General features: G+C 41.4%; 1 protein-coding gene and 1 long non-coding RNA gene across 3 annotated transcripts in view; one reads left to right on the top strand and one right to left on the bottom strand.

Moving 5' to 3' along the window:
* Window positions 1-3,842: 3,842 nt before the first annotated feature.
* Window positions 3,843-11,610, bottom strand: LOC138750029 (uncharacterized). Its single transcript, XR_011349025.1, has 2 exons — window positions 11,143-11,610; window positions 3,843-4,173 (listed from the first exon to the last, which is right to left on the bottom strand). It is a non-coding gene; the product is annotated as an uncharacterized lncRNA (long non-coding RNA).
* Window positions 11,282-18,138, top strand: part of dhrs11a (dehydrogenase/reductase 11a) — a 52,595-nt gene continuing 45,738 nt past the window's right edge. The window contains exon 1 of one of the 2 annotated variants that reach the window (XM_069912185.1): window positions 11,282-11,549. In XM_069912185.1, coding sequence (XP_069768286.1) covers window positions 11,418-11,549 — 132 coding nt within the window. In that variant the 5' untranslated portion in view covers window positions 11,282-11,417. The remainder of the gene's footprint in view (window positions 11,550-18,138) is intronic. The other variant, XM_069912184.1, reaches the window with a different exon arrangement.

Genomic DNA, 18,138 nt, shown 5'->3' with positions numbered 1-18,138 from the left:
TTGCATTTTAAAGATTATCACATATTTTGAATTGCTGTGAATGAGTGCAGTAGAAGTATCTTATCAACCTAAATTCTGTTTCACTAAAGGTGAAATCTATCAGCTGGATATTAGAATATGAATATGGCCCAGTGGAGGGGGAGGAACCTGCAGATGCAGCAATGGTTAAATGTTTTCAAAAAATGTGACAAATAAAGTAAAATGCTTCAAGGCTTATTATTGATGCAAATGAAGTTTGTTCAGTTCAAGTTCAGTAGAGTATTTTTGCCTTTTAAACAGTTTAGTCTTAATTAGTTAGACATTTTAAGTCTCTTATCCAGCAATTACCTAGAGGTGCTGGATACCAGAGGTTTTACTGTATATAATTGCAAGATGTTTTCCTAAACTCTTCCTTGACACCAGGAAGAGTAAACTTATCCCTCACAATCTTCAAAATGTATCTGTGTAAGAGCAAGCAGACTGAAAATGCCTTATTTAAATTTTCATTCCACTTTTCTCTATAATCCGATCATATCTTCAAACGGAGTTTATTCTGCCAGCTTGGCATAATTGTGAAGCTGACCTCTGATTTTCATTTGGAGTGGAAATGGAGCTTTTAAGATGCTTCTCTCAATTAGTCCATCTTGTCAAGGATTCAAAGCATTCTTTTTTAAACATAACAGTCCTAGAATGTAAAAGCTTGTATTTTGTTTGTTGAGCTTTTGTACATCCTTGTACTTGCAACTGGTGAAAGCTTTGTACAAACTTGTCTCCTAAAAGCTTTTAATTTCTGATTTTGGAAAACCACCAATAATCTCTTTGAGCTTTGTTCAGTATTTTTTGTTATTATGAGTCTATTCAAGCCTTTTTAAAAAAAAAATAAAACCCTCTGTGCTGTAAAATTACTTGACTAATAAAGTTTGTATTTGGAAGTGGTTGAAAGGTTGATGTTTTGGATGCAATCTAGGGTAAGGTATGCTGGGTATTAGAAAGGTACAGAGCTGTTTTTAAGCTTGCAGTGGGAATCATTCAAGAACGCTTTGTGCAACAGTGAGATTATAGAATGGATCCAACCAGCCACCGGAACATTATTTTGGAGATGGTGAAAAGTGAAAGGAAAAAAAAAATCTATTTTAATATGTTTCAGTGTTGCATCACAATTTAATTAAAGTTTCAATGTAATTACTTAATTATAGTCACAAATGCGAATCTGAAGATCTGAATAAGTTCAATGACCAAATAATAGATTTATTTTTCCGAGGATTAGAAAGGCTCTGGACTAACATTGACCAAAGTTACTTTGTAATGTTGATTGAAGAACTTTTGTCAGGACACTGGGTGCTTCCCTGGAGTAATCTCAAGGGATGGATGAAGCATCTGTTTAATATATCTTTGAAAGGACTACATTTCTGACAACTGTCCTTTTAGCAAATGAGCAAGGCTGCTATCAACCTATCCCTGTCCGTCAATCAAGAAGTAAAAATATTGCAACTTTCATTAAAACAAGTAGGAAGTTAATAAAGGATGACAAGGTGGTTGTTGAGTTGCATGGCAGTTTTTTTGATTCAATTTGTAAGAAATAAATACAGGGTGTTCACTGACTACAAAAAGTTGCTTTTCTGCTCAGCTATGAGGATCATGGAAATCGACAACGAATGCTTGTTGTAATTACTACGAATTTGTGTAACGTGTTTGCCGGCAGTACTATCACAATGACTAGATCAAGGAACATAGCAGATTATTATTGAATTACCCAGCTCTCTTCCTCAGAAAATAGAGGCAAGGTGCCAATTTGGTATCCTTGATTGAAAGTGTACCTGCAGAAGGCATCCAATCCAGATCATGTTCTGACCATGCTCTGAAAAGTTGGGAATGCTAGCTGAAAAGAGTATTCTTGACACCTTTAACCTCTTCCTGCTAAAACCTGGTTCTCATCTATTTTAAGAAGTCCACTATTCTCCCGGTACCAAAAGAGAGCAAGTTAATGTGCCTCAATGATTATATTGTGTGGTGGCTCTGACATTCATCCTTATGCAGTGCTTTGAAAGTTTGGTCATGGCCCACATTAATGCCAGCTTTCCAGTCATCCTTGATCCACTACTACTTGCCTACTGGCTCAGCAGATCTGTGGTTGATGCAGTCTCCCTGGCCCTGCACTCTACCCTAGAGTATCTGGACATTGTTCACGTATGTCTGATTCCTATTGACTGCTCACTCTATTGCTCTACTTTCCCCACTCTGGTCCCAAACAAAACCATCTCAACCAAAACTGAGACTTGGGTATTGACATCTCTTGTGCAACAGGATCCTCGACTTCCTGATTTGTACCCCATTAGCAGTAAGGATTGGTGATAACACCGTCTAGAATAATACTCAATGCTAGTGCCCCAAAGCAGCATACTCAGCTCCTGATGATATTCCCCATGTACACAGACTGTGTGGCCAAATACTGTTCAAACTCAATCGACATGTTTGCAGATGACACCAACATTCTAGGCTGGATCTCAAACTGATGAGAGGGAGAATTGGAAAGAGCTGGAATCTAATGGGATGGTGTCAGGATTAAACTTCTTTTGGTGTCAGCAAAACAAAGTGTTCATTGGTTTCAGAAACCAGAAAGGAGCACCTGTCACAGTACATATCAATGGGACTGACATGGAGATGGAGGAGAGCTTTGAGTTCTTTGGAATATGTTTCATCATCAACTTGTCGTAGTCCAACCACATTGAAGTTACAGCCAAGAAAGTGCGCACACTACTCTGCTTTTTCAGAAGCCTGATCAAATCTGGCATACAGCAGAAGTCACTTACCAAGTTTTACAGGTGCACCATAGAGAATAACCATCACATCTCAATGCAGGTCGTGCTCTGGCCATGACTGCAAGAAACTTCAGAGGGTGATAAATGCAAATCAAGCCATCATGAAAACCAGTATCTCTTCCATCAACACTGTCTGAATCTCGTGTTGTCTTGGGAGCTGCTAAAATATTAAAGGAATTCTCGCATCCCCGTCATACTCTCTTCTCCCTCCTGTCAGGCAGAAAGTGCGTTAACTTTTGAGCATATGCACCTCCAGATATAAGAACGGTTGTCCTCTCTCTGATATCAGACTCTTGAATGGTCTCACATTGGGAGAGCACTATGTCGTTGCAATGTCTTTTATAATTGAATTCCCTCTGCTATGTTTTTGTACTTTTTTCTTTACCTGGACTATTTGACTATGGTAGCACTTCAACCTACACTAGTTTATTTAGTTATTATTCCATTACCTGCAGTAGGCGGATTTGTGGACTGGATTTTGAAATAAGTTAAAATGTAGCTTTCCAACCATTTCATAAAGTTGAACATTGATATATCAGTGTTCTGTATTAAATCATATGGAACAAAGTCCCAGCTGCCTCCACTCGCTGGTTAGAGCTGTGGTTCTCTAAGTGGTTTAAAGTACCAAATGTAAAGAGAGAAAAATAATTCAAAGCCTACAAATTTGATTACTTTAATTTTGAGGCGGAAGAAGGGTGCTTGTTTGTAGGGACAGGTCCAAAGTTTTGTATAAATGATCAAAAATTCCATTGACATTTGCTGTCTTGTATTTGCATAGGAAGAATGGGCAATGTGATCTTGTGTTGACTTCAGGCTGCAGTGTTTGAACACTGATAAAAGTAATAATCCTCATGTGAACAGAGAAAACATGCCAAAGTATATATGATGGAGTTGGTAAAAACATTTCAAGTTGGAGCAGAAACTTTCACTTGGAGCAGAAATGTTATAATGTAAGTTTTGCCCAGGTTGAAATGTTAATGCACTGCAAGTAATGAATCTGACAAATCTGCACACAGACAGAAAGATACTGGTGTAACTGATATGTTAAAAATGAAAAATAATATTTATTTTTATTTAACAAAATTTGTAAGCCTTAAACATCCAATTTTAATCTTCTTAGCTCTATTTCATATTAAATTATTTGATGCTTGTTCAATACCGGTTTCTCTAAGGTCAGGATCTTTGTCCGTGTAATATAGAACAATTATGATACATTGCCATGCTTTTGACTGCAAGTTTCCTGACATTTGTCATTCGACAACGTAATGAAGCTTTTTTCCATATCAGCTTTTCAGACCTGTTCCTTGTAGGTGAAGAAGGCAGAATATGTGGCAAAAAAACAACTGCTGGAGGATATGATCGGGTCAAGCAGCATCTGTGGGGAGAAAGGAAGTCTTGATGCAGAGTCTTGATCCAAAATATTTTACATTTCTTTTCCCTGTAAGATGGTTTGTGTGAGAAGTGCAGTTTGTATCATTCAGTGGGTTGGGTCGCCTTCAATTTTATCTGATTGGCACTCTCTCTGATGTTGACTCAATGTCAAAGGTAGATGAATGCTATTTTGATACTGCTTGCAAATTTTACAAACAATAAGTAGTGGATGTAATTTGGTTTATACATTTGAATTACACTGTTTAAAAAGAATTAACTGTACTTAACACGCAATTAGTGCGGTTAGCATGTATTGACGTGTGTCGAAAAAAATGAAGGGGTCAGTGAGGAAACCTTTCAGCATTTCTTTTGCACAAATATGAATTGATCAACTTCTCCAAGGTTGCTCATAGAATTTATTTTTAATCTATGACACCTACAGTATGATCAATAACTTGATGTGGATTGTGCGAAGATCCTACATCCGTTTATCAAACAAAGCTTGATAGAAAGATGCAACAGTGAGAAATATAGCTATTCCTCCACTGTGCAGTTCCTGAACATTGATATCTACAGCTAAGTCATTTAAGCAAAATATATAAGTAGAATGCAGTAGGTAAGTAATCATTTACTTCGACTATTTTTAGTCTCCATAGAAAATTTGTAGGAGTTGAAAAGTGCCACTCAATGCATAAAGTTGAATCAACATTTCAATAATTGTATTTATGTCCACTAAAGCTTTCTAAAGTTATCTTAAAGATAGGTAAATTTACTGCTATTAAAAGTGTTTTGTATCTCTGGAGAGGATGGATGTCTGGTGCACTTAGGGAGCATAATATGAACAGCTTTACTCTTAAGAAAAGTGTAATTTAATCAGTATAAACAAAGAGCAGCATCTTTTTATTAACTCCAATTTAAAAATAAATCTTATTTTTTGCTTTAGAATGAAAAGTGATGTCATGGTTCCTGAGACTGATGAGGTGTGTGTGTGTTTTGGGGGAGATTATTAGTACTGGAAACAACCCTTTGGAATGAGGAAATAATATTGGACATGTAATAATTAATCAACGTGTACATTACAAAAAGAGTTGTGAGAATTTTCTTTCGTCCTTGAAGAAAAACTGAGATGAATAAGAAATTCATGAAAACAATGGTTAGGGTATAGGGAATGATATAGTTAACAAACTTGATGTTAAAAAATAAAATACATGTCTAATGAAATTAAGATGCTGCTTCTCTTACCCCTTTCACACAGATGATTAAAGCTGGGTAGCATATGTCTTTCAAACGCTTTACCTACCTATGTGAATGCATCGATTGGGTGGGGGGTCTGAATTTACCTGGCTTTAATCTACTGAGGTCGATTGCGACAGAGGCGGAGCGTATTGTTGAGGGGCCATTTTAAAAGGGGTGACCCGTGTTATCGGGTCGAAACAGGAAAGGAAGAGTAAGTCCACAGTCATAGGTGCACAGTAAGTTGACCAGTTGACCCAACTAGGCACATAGTGTGTGAATGTCAGCACGGCCTGTGTGAGATTCGGTGGGTCTGGACACAAGGGTTTGCAATCACACGTAGCTTTTATTAACACACAATTTGTAGAAGAGTGTGGGGAAATGTTAATAGGAATAAAACGCACTCACAATTTATAAAAAAGTGTGGGAAAACGTTATGGGAATAAAAGGTGAGCAATTTAGAAAAGACTGTGAGAAAATGTTAAACATACACAATTAATAAAAGCTGTCTGATTGCAAACCCTTGTGTCCAGTCCCAACGATTCTGATGCTTTTCTCAACACAACTCATCACATTAGGTGCGGATGCTGTACATTCTGCCTCTTTTGCTTCGGGAAGCTGACTTGCTGTGTAAAAGGACTCATTGACCCAGGTTTTCTTCTGGTCTGTGAACAAGCAAGAGATGGGTCGCATATATGGCAATAACGTGGCTTTTCAGTGTAAAAAGGCTGCTGATTTTGGATCCATTTCTGGACTGCTGCTTTTAAACTGCACTGTTAAACAAGTCTCTGTTGCAGTTACTGGAGCATTATTACATTATACATTGGAGTTGGACTCCATTTTTCCTTATAACACTGATGATGAATGCCCATGGAATCCTTTAGAATATATGGCTGACTGTATTGATCTAATAAGATGCTCTAAACTCTCACGTTATTGATCCTGTGCAAGTGTGGTCCGAAAGGCTGAAAAGTTGTTTGATTTGGTCTTTGGAAAGAGATGCAGTCGATCCAAAAAAAAGCCATTCTCAACCTCCTTTTGGCCATGGCCCCCTTAGAACACTGCTAAAAGTTTATAGGCCCCCCCTTCCCTGTGAAGTAGTGAAGTTTAGTTTGTTTCTTCTTCACTTCTCTCCTACAGCCTACATTAAAAAAAATTAAATGTGCTGTGGCCCTGGTTGAAAATTGCTGACCTAGAATAGTCTGCTTGCTATTTAATAAGATCTATTTTGATCTGGCCATGGACTCAGCTCCCCCTGCCCCCCTTTTCCCATTACCCTTAATAATGCTATCCAAAAATTTATTTGTCTTAAATATATTTAATGAGGCAGCCCCTACTGATTCCTTGGGCAGAGAATTCAACACATTTACTACTTGCAGGGCAAATCACTTCCTCCTCATCTTTGTCCTAAATCTACTCACCTGAATCTTGAGGTTATGTCCCCTAGTTCTAGTGCCATATATCAGAATAAACCACTTTTCTGCCTCTATTTTTGCTCTCCCTTTCATAATTTATATGTTTTGATAAGATTCTCTCTTATTCTTCTTATTTCCAACAAGTATTTTTCCAATCTCTCCTCATCGGTTAACCTTGTCATCTCTGAACCTCCTCTGCATTACCTCCAAAGCTAGTACATTTTTTTTCTCCGGTAAAGAAACAGGACCTGTCTGCAATGCTTTAGGTATGGCCTTCCTAATGCCCTGTACCATTGTAGCAGAAGCTCACTGTTCTTAAATGCTGTGATAACCTATGCACCAACCTCTTGCAATTTGTGCACATGCATTCCCAAATCACTCTGCACCCCAGCATGCTGCAATCTTTCTCCATTTAAATAATAACCTGATCTATGTTTCCTTCCAAAGAGGATGACCTAACGTTTATCAGCATTACACGCCACCTGTCAGATTTTGCCCACTCACTTAATCTATCTTTGTTTCTGCAGACTCCTGACGTCCTCTGCAAAATTTGTTTTTCCACTCAATTCTGTGTCATCAGCAAATGTGGATACGCTACACGACATTCCGTCTCCTCTTTCAAAGTTCAGATTTATTGTCAAGGTACATGCATGACATCATATATGACCCTGAGATTCTTTTTGCTGTGGGCCAGGCAGAATTTCTGCTTATCATTTGCGCAAAAAAACAGCTATACTCAAGAAAAGATGTGACAGATTATATCATATTTTATATTGTATATAGATATGTTTTTGAAGGAGATAGATTGTGGGGGTAGTGTAGGTCACAAACACTTCACAAAACAGATCTCATTTAAAATCCCAGAGCTCTGCCATGCTGCAGAAACCAGTTCTCTCTCTCTCTCTCTCTCTCTCTCTCTCTATCTCTCTCTTTCTGCTTGCCAAAACCACATGATCATCTTAGAACAGCAAACTGCATTCAGACAGATTGCAGCATGGGACCCAGTCTTCTGAGTCCGTTCATCTGTTGATTTCAAAACAATAATCCATTACTCTACAGCATGTCCTACTTGTGAAGTCCTTCAGCAAAGCAGCTTCCATTGTCTTTACTGGGCCCCGAGTGTCTGGTTTGAGTCGAGCTCTTGCATTTTAAATTATATCTGTTTTGTGAAGTGTTTGTGACCTACACTGCCCCCACAATCTATTCCTTCAAAAACATATCTATATATAATATAAAATATGATATAATCCATCACAATCCAAAAGAGAGAAATGTATACCAGAAGGATGTGCAAGCAAACTGCAATATAGAAAATATTCAATAATAAATGTACAAAGTAAGAGTCCTTAAATGAGTCTCTGAGTATGTTGTTTGGGAGTCTGATAATGGAGTAAGAACAGAGCATGTCCTGGGTTGTGTGGATCCTTGATGATTGCTGCTGCTCCGATGGCAGCGTTCCTTGTAGATTTTCTTGACGGTGAGGAGCGTTTTGCCTGTGATGTACTGGGTCGTGTCCACTGCCTTTTGCAGGGTATTCTGCTCAGAGGTATTGGTGCCCCCATACCAAGCCGTGATGTAGCCGGCCATCACACTTAGAATCTGTAGACCAGTGGTTCTCAACCTTTTTCTTTCCACTCACACACCACTTTAAGTAATCCCTATGCCATTGGTGCTCTGTGATTAGTAAGGGATTGCTTAAGGTGGTGTGTGAGTGGGCAGGTTGAGAATCACTGCTCTAGACTCACTTGTTACTAAAATATTTCACTTGAGAAAAATTGTCATTGGCCCATTTCCTTTGGAGTTATGAAACCGTGCACATCACAATTAAAACTGGTTTTCAACCTTTTTCTTTCCACCCACACACTACCTTAAGCAATCCCTTACTAATCACAGAGCACCTATGGCATAGGGAATATTTAAAGTGGTATGTGAGTGGAATGAAAAAAGTTGAGAACCACAGCTGTAGATGTTTACCAAAGTTTTCAGTGACATGCCAAACCTCTGCAAACTCCTGAGAAAGTAGAGGCGCTGATGTGTTTTCTTCATGATGACGTTCATGTCTTGGGTCCAGGAAAAATTCACTGAAATAGTGACTCGCAGGAATTTAAATCTGCTCATTCTCTCCGCATCTGATCCCCCAACTATCATTAGATTGTGCCCCGCTGGTTATCCCCTCCTGAATTCTACAGTCAACTCCTTGGTTTTGGTGACCTTGAATGCAAGTTTGTACATCATTCAGTCATTTCAAATCATTAATGCATATCGTGAACAATTGAGGGCTGATCCCTGCGACACTCCACTCACTGCCAACTGGAGAAATATCCATTTATCCAACCTCTCTGCCTTCAATTGGTTTACCAATCCTCTATTCATGCTCGTATATTATCCCCAACTCCATGAATCTTTATCTTATGGATGTCTTTTATGTGACACCTTACTGAGTGTTTTCTGGAAATCCAAATGCACAACATCCACCTACTACCCTCTGACCACTGCACTTATTATATCCTCAAAGAACTCACAGTAAATTTGTCAAGCCGAGTCTGACCTTCCTTTATCCATGCTGTGTCTGTCTACCTGATTGAACATTTTCTATCTAGATGTCTTGCTATTTATTTCCCCCCTCCTAATGGCAGCTTCAATCATTTTCCTGAGAACAGGTTAAGCAAAGTATCCTTATAAATGTCTCCTAATTAAGGTCAAAGACTAATTTCTGTTTAGATGGCTTCATTGTTTAAAAAAAAAATCCAGTTGGATCCAGTCAAAGCCAATTTAGGGCCAGCTACATGTCAACCTGCAGAATTGTTCGGACAAGTACCTACTTTAATTCTGAATAGGATTTTCTCCCTCTTGGCAGCATACTGGGTGCCTGTTTGTTGCACCATCTGGCATTTGGAATGTGGGTGTGGTGAGGGGGGTGCGGGTGGAGGACTGTACCTCAGGAACAATAACTGTTAACAATATCAGCCAACAATGGGCCAAGGAAGAAAAGCTGGATGGTCAGGTTACTCTGTGCAAGTGGCACAACTAGCAGAGAAAGGGAGCATTAAGTGAGTAATGAAAGCAGACCAGGTGAGTTGAGAGCTAGAGTTTATCTCATCTTGCTGGAGAAAGGAAGAAGGAAGTAAAAGGCCGCTCTTCAGATGATCTCTATGACAAACAAGTCTGCACTCCTCAGCTTTGTTAGTGATGAAAGTGAAGATTTCAAGGTGAAGTAAGAAAAAAAAACAAGTTGGTTCTTATTTTTAAGAAATAAAACACAGAAGTCTGCAGACTCCGTGGTTGGTTATTTAAAAAAAAATTGCTGGAGAAACTCAACAGGTCAAACAGTATCCTTTATATAGCAAAGATAAAGATACATAACTGACATTTCAGGCTTATAAATGTCTCCTAATTAAGGTCAAAGACTAATTTCTGTTTAGATGGCTTCATTGTTTAAAAAAAAAATTAAAAAAATCTAATTCTGGGAGAGTGCTTAATTTGGTAAAATGAACAAAATCTAATGTTTCTTCATGTGGTCCATTCTGATCCACTGTTGAATCACTAAACTGGTTCTCTCAGCATCCCAATATGCTGCTGTTGAACTTGAGTAAATGGGACTTGTACTCGTTAAGGGGGGTGGAATTTAATCGATCAGGGCAATAGTTATGAATGTGCATAAATAAATTATGCTGTGTTGAAATGTGGTGAGCAGAGCATAAGAGGGTAGGCACTTGAGTCTTGTAAGCATGCAACTTCACAGTGCCTTTCCTGATGGGAACTTGCAAGGAAGTGGGAGAGGTAGTTGAGGGACAGCAAATTGCAGAGGAGAGCTTGAGTGTGGCAGAAAGGGTGGAAGTAGTTATGCAGAATGGAGAGAAAGCATAGATGGAATTTGAAGTCAATCTGGGTAAGATGTGTAAGTATGCTTAGGAGGTGGAAGAAAGCTGTTGAGCTATCATGGAGAATATTTTTGGCTCTTGGATTATCAGTGGAGAATGACGATTGAGTTAAGCATGTGACAAGTTGGAAAGAGCCCAAGTTTAAGCAAGCAGTGGAAGGCATTGACTGGTTCAGAAAGGCAAGGAAATATTGAAAGGGTTTGAAGCTGATCAATTTCACAACACACTTCTAATCTTCTAGTTTCAAAGAAACTAAATAGATTGAAAGGAAAATGAGAAATCTGGCTAAATACCAAAATGAACAAGACCAAAGACTCCATGCATTGTAAGTATTGGTTGAGGACAGATGTCATTATGTTGAGTGGACTTTCTGTTCACTAAAACAATCATCCACTTAGGTGGCGTTGTCTTTCTCCAAACCTGAACGATTCTGCTCTTTCTCACCATGGTGACAGATTATGTTCTCCCTTGGAACCATGCATTCCCCGGTGGCGAGACGGCAGCGGACCGTGCGCATGCGCAGGAGGCTCGCGCGGCCTTCTGGGAGTTGTCGTTTCCTGCATCTTCTCCGTTTTCAGTGTCCCGGTTTGCATTGCGGCGAGTACCTGCTCAGCCCGATCCGGACTCTGTCCCGACGTGCTCCGGGGCGGGGCCAAGGGCTGCGGACTCGGTCGCGAGGGGAAGCTGGCGGCGGAGGAAAGTTGCAGCCCGGCGTGGGCATGGAGCGCTGGAAGGGCCGAGTGGCGCTGGTGACCGGAGCCTCGGTGGGGATCGGCGCGGCCGTCGCCCGGGCCCTGGTCCAGAGCGGCATGAAAGTGGTGGGCTGCGCCCGGAGGGTGGACAAGATCGAGGTGAGAGCGCGGGGAGGCCGGGCCCCGTCCCTGGCACACAGTGATGTGTTCCCGAGGGGGGTTGGGGGGGCACTGGTCATCGCCGAAAGGACTTGTCCAAAGTTGATCCGGTGCATTTCCAAAGCTCCGCGGCTTGCGGGGGTGGGGGGTGAGATCACCAGCCCAGGAATAACACTCTATGCCTGCAGCACCCGGTCAACTCAAAGGGAATGTGCAGGGCTGGCACCTGGAACGGGCTCCTGTGTCTCTGTCCCGTCCTGCGGTGTCCAGGGAGCTGTTCACTCCGCTTTGCTTTTGCATCTACATCGTATCACGCTCCCTACATCATACGGATATCATTTCATGCCCTTTCAGGGATCTGTCGATGTGCCCATGTTTGTTTTAGTCTTTCTAACCCTCCTGTTCGTGGTTAAATAAAGTCGAAGTGACTCATGTGCTGTTTCTTGCAGGTCAGATGTTAGGACAATTGAACCAAAAATATCTGGAGGCTGAAAGTACCGACCCAACGTGTGTCCGTTCCCTTTTTGGTTGACCCAAGCTTGACTGGTTGCACAAAGTCTTGGGCCACTCCGATCCTCGCACGGCACGAAAAGGGCTGGAGAAACCCAGCGGGTCGATGTTTCAGGCTTGAGCCCTTCCTCGGGAATCTATCGTCTTTTTTTAAAAACTTCTGGACGCTGCGGGACCTGCTGAGATCCTCCCACCACTTTTGTGCCTTGCACTGGACCCCCTCCCCCGCACCTGCCGATTTTCTTGTTCGACTCTGTTCTTTCTTTGCAATTTCCATAGTCTCATTTTAAAAAAATCTCCGCAAACAGCATCTGGATTCGTGGTAGCAGCCAGCGTGTGTTGGGAATAGTTCCTGAATGTTATTGTTCCCTCCCTCCAATGAAACTGGGCTTGGATCTCTCCATACCTATTTCATATTGGTTCCCCACAAGGCTACTTACGCATTCCTTCATGACTAGATGGCCACATACTGCTTTAATTCCACTTAGGAGTCTGCAGTTGACCCAACCACTACAATCACCCCATCAGATTTTTGTGTTTAAACCATTGTAGGCAGGATCTTTCTGATGAAGCTGAGTACAGGAAGGAATGTATGCACAGTGTCAGACAATCTTCCCCTCGATGTCAATAAAATGAACACTCCAGGAAGCAGGTTGTATCAATGGTAGACAGCTCAATTTTTTTTTTGAGGTGTATTTCTTACTAACACCTTGTCCTGGCTCATCTATGGCTGAAAAAGTGCACTCATGCCCCTCCCTCCTTAGAAGCCCTAAAGAATTTCCACACATCTCCTCCTGATTTTTATAGACGTACCATTACCTGTCAGGAGACCTCACGGCCTGGTACAGGAGCTGCTCTGCTGAAGACTGCAAGAAACTGCAGAGATGTGATTGTAGCTCGGGTCACCATGCAAATGAACCTCCCCTCTCTTGACTCTGTCTACACTTCTGGCTGCCTTGGGGAAAGCAGCCAACATATTAAAGGACCCATCCCACCTGGGTTGCAGTCTCTTCTTTTCACCCTCCCATTGGGCAGAAGACACACAGATTTGAAAGTGAGCACTGCCAGATTCAAGGATAGTCTCCTTTGTTATCAGATTCTTCAACAGGACTATATTAGTAATAGATGATTTCTTAATCTCTCCAACCCTATCTTATATTGGACTTTGCACTGTTTTAACTAAATACTGTCCTATACACATTTGTTTTACTTTCATACTATCAGGCACAATTCCAACGCTATCTATAAATTTGCCGATGACACCACGGTTGTCGGCAGGATCACAAACAGCACTGAGGAAGCGAACAGAAGGGAGATCGATCAGCTCGTTGAATGGTGTAATGACAATGGGGCCCGGCCTCCCCGCGCTCTCACCTCGATCTTGTCCATACGGTGTACATTAGCAAAATCAAGGAGATGATTGTGGACTTCAAGAGAACACGACCCAGTCCTCAGCAAGGGCTCAGTAGTGGAGAGGGTCAAGAACTTCAAATTCCTGGGTGTCAACATCTGAGGATCTATCCTGGAGCCTCCATATTGATGCAATCACAAAGAAGGCTTGCCAGCGGCTATACTTTGTGAGGTGCCTGAGGAGAAAACTCTCACTGAAAACTCTCAAAAACTTTTACAGGTGTACTGTAGAGAGCAGTCTGGCTGGTTACATCACTGCCTGGTATGGTGGCACCAACTCTCAGGACAAGGACAAACTTCAGAGGGTTGTTAACCAGGCCTGTGACATCACAGGCACCAAAATTCACTCAATTGAGGACATCTACATGATGCTGTCTTAAAAAAGCAGCCTCTATCCTCAAAGACCCCCACCACCCAGGCCATGCCCTCTTCACTCTGCTACCATCAGGAAAAAGGTACAGGGGTCTAAAGATGAGCACTCAGCGGCACAGGGACAGCTTCTTCCCCGCTGCCATCAGATTCCTGCATAATCAATTAACCAAAGATGCTGCCTTACTTTTTGTGCACTATTATTTTTTATTTATTTATAGTAAGATGATTATAATGTGAACGTTCGCCCTGTAACGCTGCTGCAAAACACTGAATTTCATGACTCGTTTATGACAATAAATTCTGCTTCTGTTGGCCTGAAGTACATTCAAAACAAAAAGCTTTTTCAATATACCTCAGTCAAATTAATAAAACAAAAGAAAGATAATTTATGCAAGGGTGATAGGAAGCATTGCACAGCACAGATTCTTTAAGATGCCGTATTTCAGAATTATTGGCAGCTGTCTTTTTGGAAACAAAACCAAAGCTCTCTTGATTCTTGTAGAATGGATTTGTGGGAGGTATTTGGGAGGGGTTGTGGGTGAAGAGAGTAAAGAGAAGGAAAAAATCCACTGTTTAAATCTTGTTGCAAGAATTCTGCCACATGAATGGTGTTTATGATCTAAATGTTATTGATCAAATGTGAATCAGCCATATGAAATGTTTTCCTTGCTCCTATCATTTGTCTTTGGGACTGGGTACAATGAGGGAATCAAATTCAAATCAATATTTATTGTTAGTGCAATAGATTCACAGAATTCTCCAAGACAAACAGGCCCTTTGGCCTAACTTGTTCAACCTGACCAGGCTGGTTCCACTTGCCTACATTCGACCTGTATCCTTCCAAACCTTTCCTATCCTTGTAGCCGTCTAAATGTATTTGATCATTCCCATTGTTCCAGTTTCTACAGTTTCCTTTTGCAATTTGTTCCATATCCCCACCATCCTCTGTGTGAAGATGTTCGTCAGGTCCTTTTTGAATCTTTCATTGTTCACCTTAAATCTATGCCCTCCAGGTTTAGATTGTCCTGCCCTGAGAAGAAGGCTCTAACTATTTTCCTTATCTATAATCCTCGTGATTTTGTAAGCCTCTATAAGGGTCCCCCCCCCCCCCCCCCTCAACCTGGGGAAAAAGACACTGCCCCAGCAACCTGGGAAGGATTCTGATCTCTGGTGATGGCTTATCTCTGTGGGCTTTTCTCCTTGTGATCACGTGACTGTAAGTCATCTTGGTTCGTACATTAATTGGCTATGGTAAATTGTTTGTAGTTTAGGTGAATGGCAGAACAATGGGGTGTTGACACAAAAGGTTGTCGGAAATAAGTAGGATTGCTGTTGCAAGGCCATCAAGTCTGTCTAAAGCAAATATGAAAGTTTGTAATTAACAGATGGGTCAGCACACACTGCAGGCTGAAGGGCCTGTGCTGTTCTGTGCTCCATATAAAGTAGTGCAGGTCCTTGTGGCTCTCAATCTTTCAAAGGAATTTAGAGAATAAAAATGAATAGAGTAACATCCTTTTGCATTTTAAATGCAGGATCATTGAGAGAATTTGTTACTGGTTTCAAAATGGTGCAAGGTATCTGAAGAAATATTAATTAGGATATTTCAGCTCGAAAGGAAGCACTGACTACTGGTGCTTGTGCAAGGTTGGCTAAACTGTAGGTTTGTAATTAATGGTGCAACAGATATCTTTGGCTTGGCTTCGCGGATGAAGATTTATGGAGGGGGTAAAAAGTCCACGTCAGCTGCAGGCTCGTTTGTGGCTGACAAGTCCGATGCGGGACAGGCAGACACGATTGCAGCGGTTGCAGGGGAAAATTGGTTGGTTGGGGTTGGGTGTTGGGTTTTTCCTCCTTTGCCTTTTGTCAGTGAGGTGGGCTCTGCGGTCTTCTTCAAAGGAGGTTGCTGCCCGCCAAACTGTGAGGCGCCAAGATGCACGGTTTGAGGCGTTATCAGCCCACTGGCGGTGGTCAATGTGGCAGGCACCAAGAGATTTCTTTAGGCAGTCCTTGTACCTTTTCTTTGGTGCACCTCTGTCACGGTGGCCAGTGGAGAGCTCGCCATATAACACGATCTTGGGAAGGCGATGGTCCTCCATTCTGGAGACGTGACCCATCCAGCGCAGCTGGATCTTCAGCAGCGTGGACTCGATGCTGTCGACCTCTGCCATCTCGAGTACTTCGACGTTAGGGATGTAAGCGCTCCAATGGATGTTGAGGATGGAGCGTAGACAACGCTGGTGGAAGCGTTCTAGGAGCCGTAGGTGGTGCCGGTAGAGGACCCATGATTCGGAGCCGAACAGGAGTGTGGGTATGACAACGGCTCTGTATACGCTTATCTTTGTGAGGTTTTTCAGTTGGTTGTTTTTCCAGACTCTTTTGTGTAGTCTTCCAAAGGCGCTATTTGCCTTGGCGAGTCTGTTGTCTATCTCATTGTCGATCCTTGCATCTGATGAAATGGTGCAGCCGAGATAGGTAAACTGGTTGACCGTTTTGAGTTTTGTGTGCCCGATGGAGATGTGGGGGGGCTGGTAATCATGGTGGGGAGCTGGCTGATGGAGGACCTCAGTTTTCTTCAGGCTGACTTCCAGGCCAAACACTTTGGCAGTTTCCGCAAAGCAGGACGTCAAGCGCTGAAGAGCTGGCTCTGAATGGGCAACTAAAGCGGCATCGTCTGCAAAGAGTAGTTCACGGACAAGTTTCTCTTGTGTCTTGGTGTGAGCTTGCAGGCGCCTCAGATTGAAGAGACTGCCATCCGTGCGGTACCGGATGTAAACAGCGTCTTCATTGTTGGGGTCTTTCATGGCTTGGTTCAGCATCATGCTGAAGAAGATTGAAAAGAGGGTTGGTGCCAGAACACAGCCTTGCTTCACGCCATTGTTAATGGAGAAGGGTTCAGAGAGCTCATTGCTGTATCTGACTCGACCTTGTTGGTTTTCGTGCAGTTGGATAATCATGTTGAGGAACTTTGGGGGACATCCGATGTGCTCTAGTATTTGCCAAAGCCCTTTCCTGCTCACGGTGATATAATGTAATGTTAAATGGCATGCAAGGGTTCCAGTCTTGCAGTAATGTGAACTCACTGAAAGACATTTTGGGTAGGAAACCAGGATCTGGAAAGTGAAGTCTGGAGCTAGAGGATCACAAATTCTATTTTATTTTGCTACTTGATGAATGCTTTTGGACCCAGTGCTTACTAGTTGTAATAAGATGCTCTTTGAAAAAAAGTTGAACATTTGATTCCAAACCTTGCAAGCTGAAGTGGAGTTCACTTGTGTTTATCATTGCTATTGAAGATTATACAATGAAATTGTAAGTAGGTCAGAATTGTAAGAGTGAATAATCTCTTATTTATCTATCCATTGATATTTGTGATAATATGTGGGGGCAGTGAGAATGCAGACCAAAGGAACTGCTCACATTAACCATCTAGACTCTCATATTGACGAAAAAATGCATATGTATTGTTTGTCTGTATGTGTGCTATATTTGGTTGTGTGCCTGCATGTTTGGCAGCGATGACTGGAGAACACTTTTGTCATGTTGTACAGTGCAATCAGATGGCAATTAACGTATAAGATTAAAAAGGCTTGTGAATTGGGACTTGTAAGACTCTTATGGGAGGATCTATGGGACAAGATCCTTAAACTGGTGAATACATCTTCAATATGTGCCCAACATTCATTAATCCATTTCAAAGTGAAGCATCATGATCACATGTCCAAAGAGAAGCTGCCTTGTATTTTTTCTAATATTAACTCTGCCTGTGACAGATGCAAATTGGACATTGCTACATTAACACATATGTTTTAGTCTTGTCCATCTTTGGAAATTCATGAGAAAGAAATTTTTGATATCTTTTCAACTGTGTTTCAGGTGGAGCTATGTCCTAATCCAATAACTGCTCTTTTGGGAGTTATTGAACCCCACCTAGGGAGTTTTTTTCTGCACCTCCGCAACGGGTTGAGGCCTTCTCGACATTGTTGGCTAGAAGAGCCATCTTATTCAAATGGAAAGACTCTAGACCTCCAACAGTTTTTCAATGGTTCTCTCATATTATGTCATGTTTAAGTTCATAAAAAATTATGTATCATGTATTTGATTTCATCAGTGAAATTTGAAGATACATGGTGACCTTTTATGTTCATGTTTTAAAAAACTTGTCTTGAAAAATCTTTTAAATGTTTTCCCTCATTTTAAATCTGTGCCATCTTGTATTTTATATTTCTATTCTGGGAGTGGGGGAAAGAATTTATCCTATCTGTACCTCTCATTATTTTATTTGCCTCTATCAGTTCTC

The sequence above is a fragment of the Narcine bancroftii genome, chromosome 14 (assembly GCF_036971445.1).
Source record: "Narcine bancroftii isolate sNarBan1 chromosome 14, sNarBan1.hap1, whole genome shotgun sequence".
Taxonomy (NCBI): Eukaryota; Metazoa; Chordata; class Chondrichthyes; order Torpediniformes; family Narcinidae; genus Narcine; species Narcine bancroftii.
This window is presented reverse-complemented; position numbering and strand designations above follow the sequence as displayed.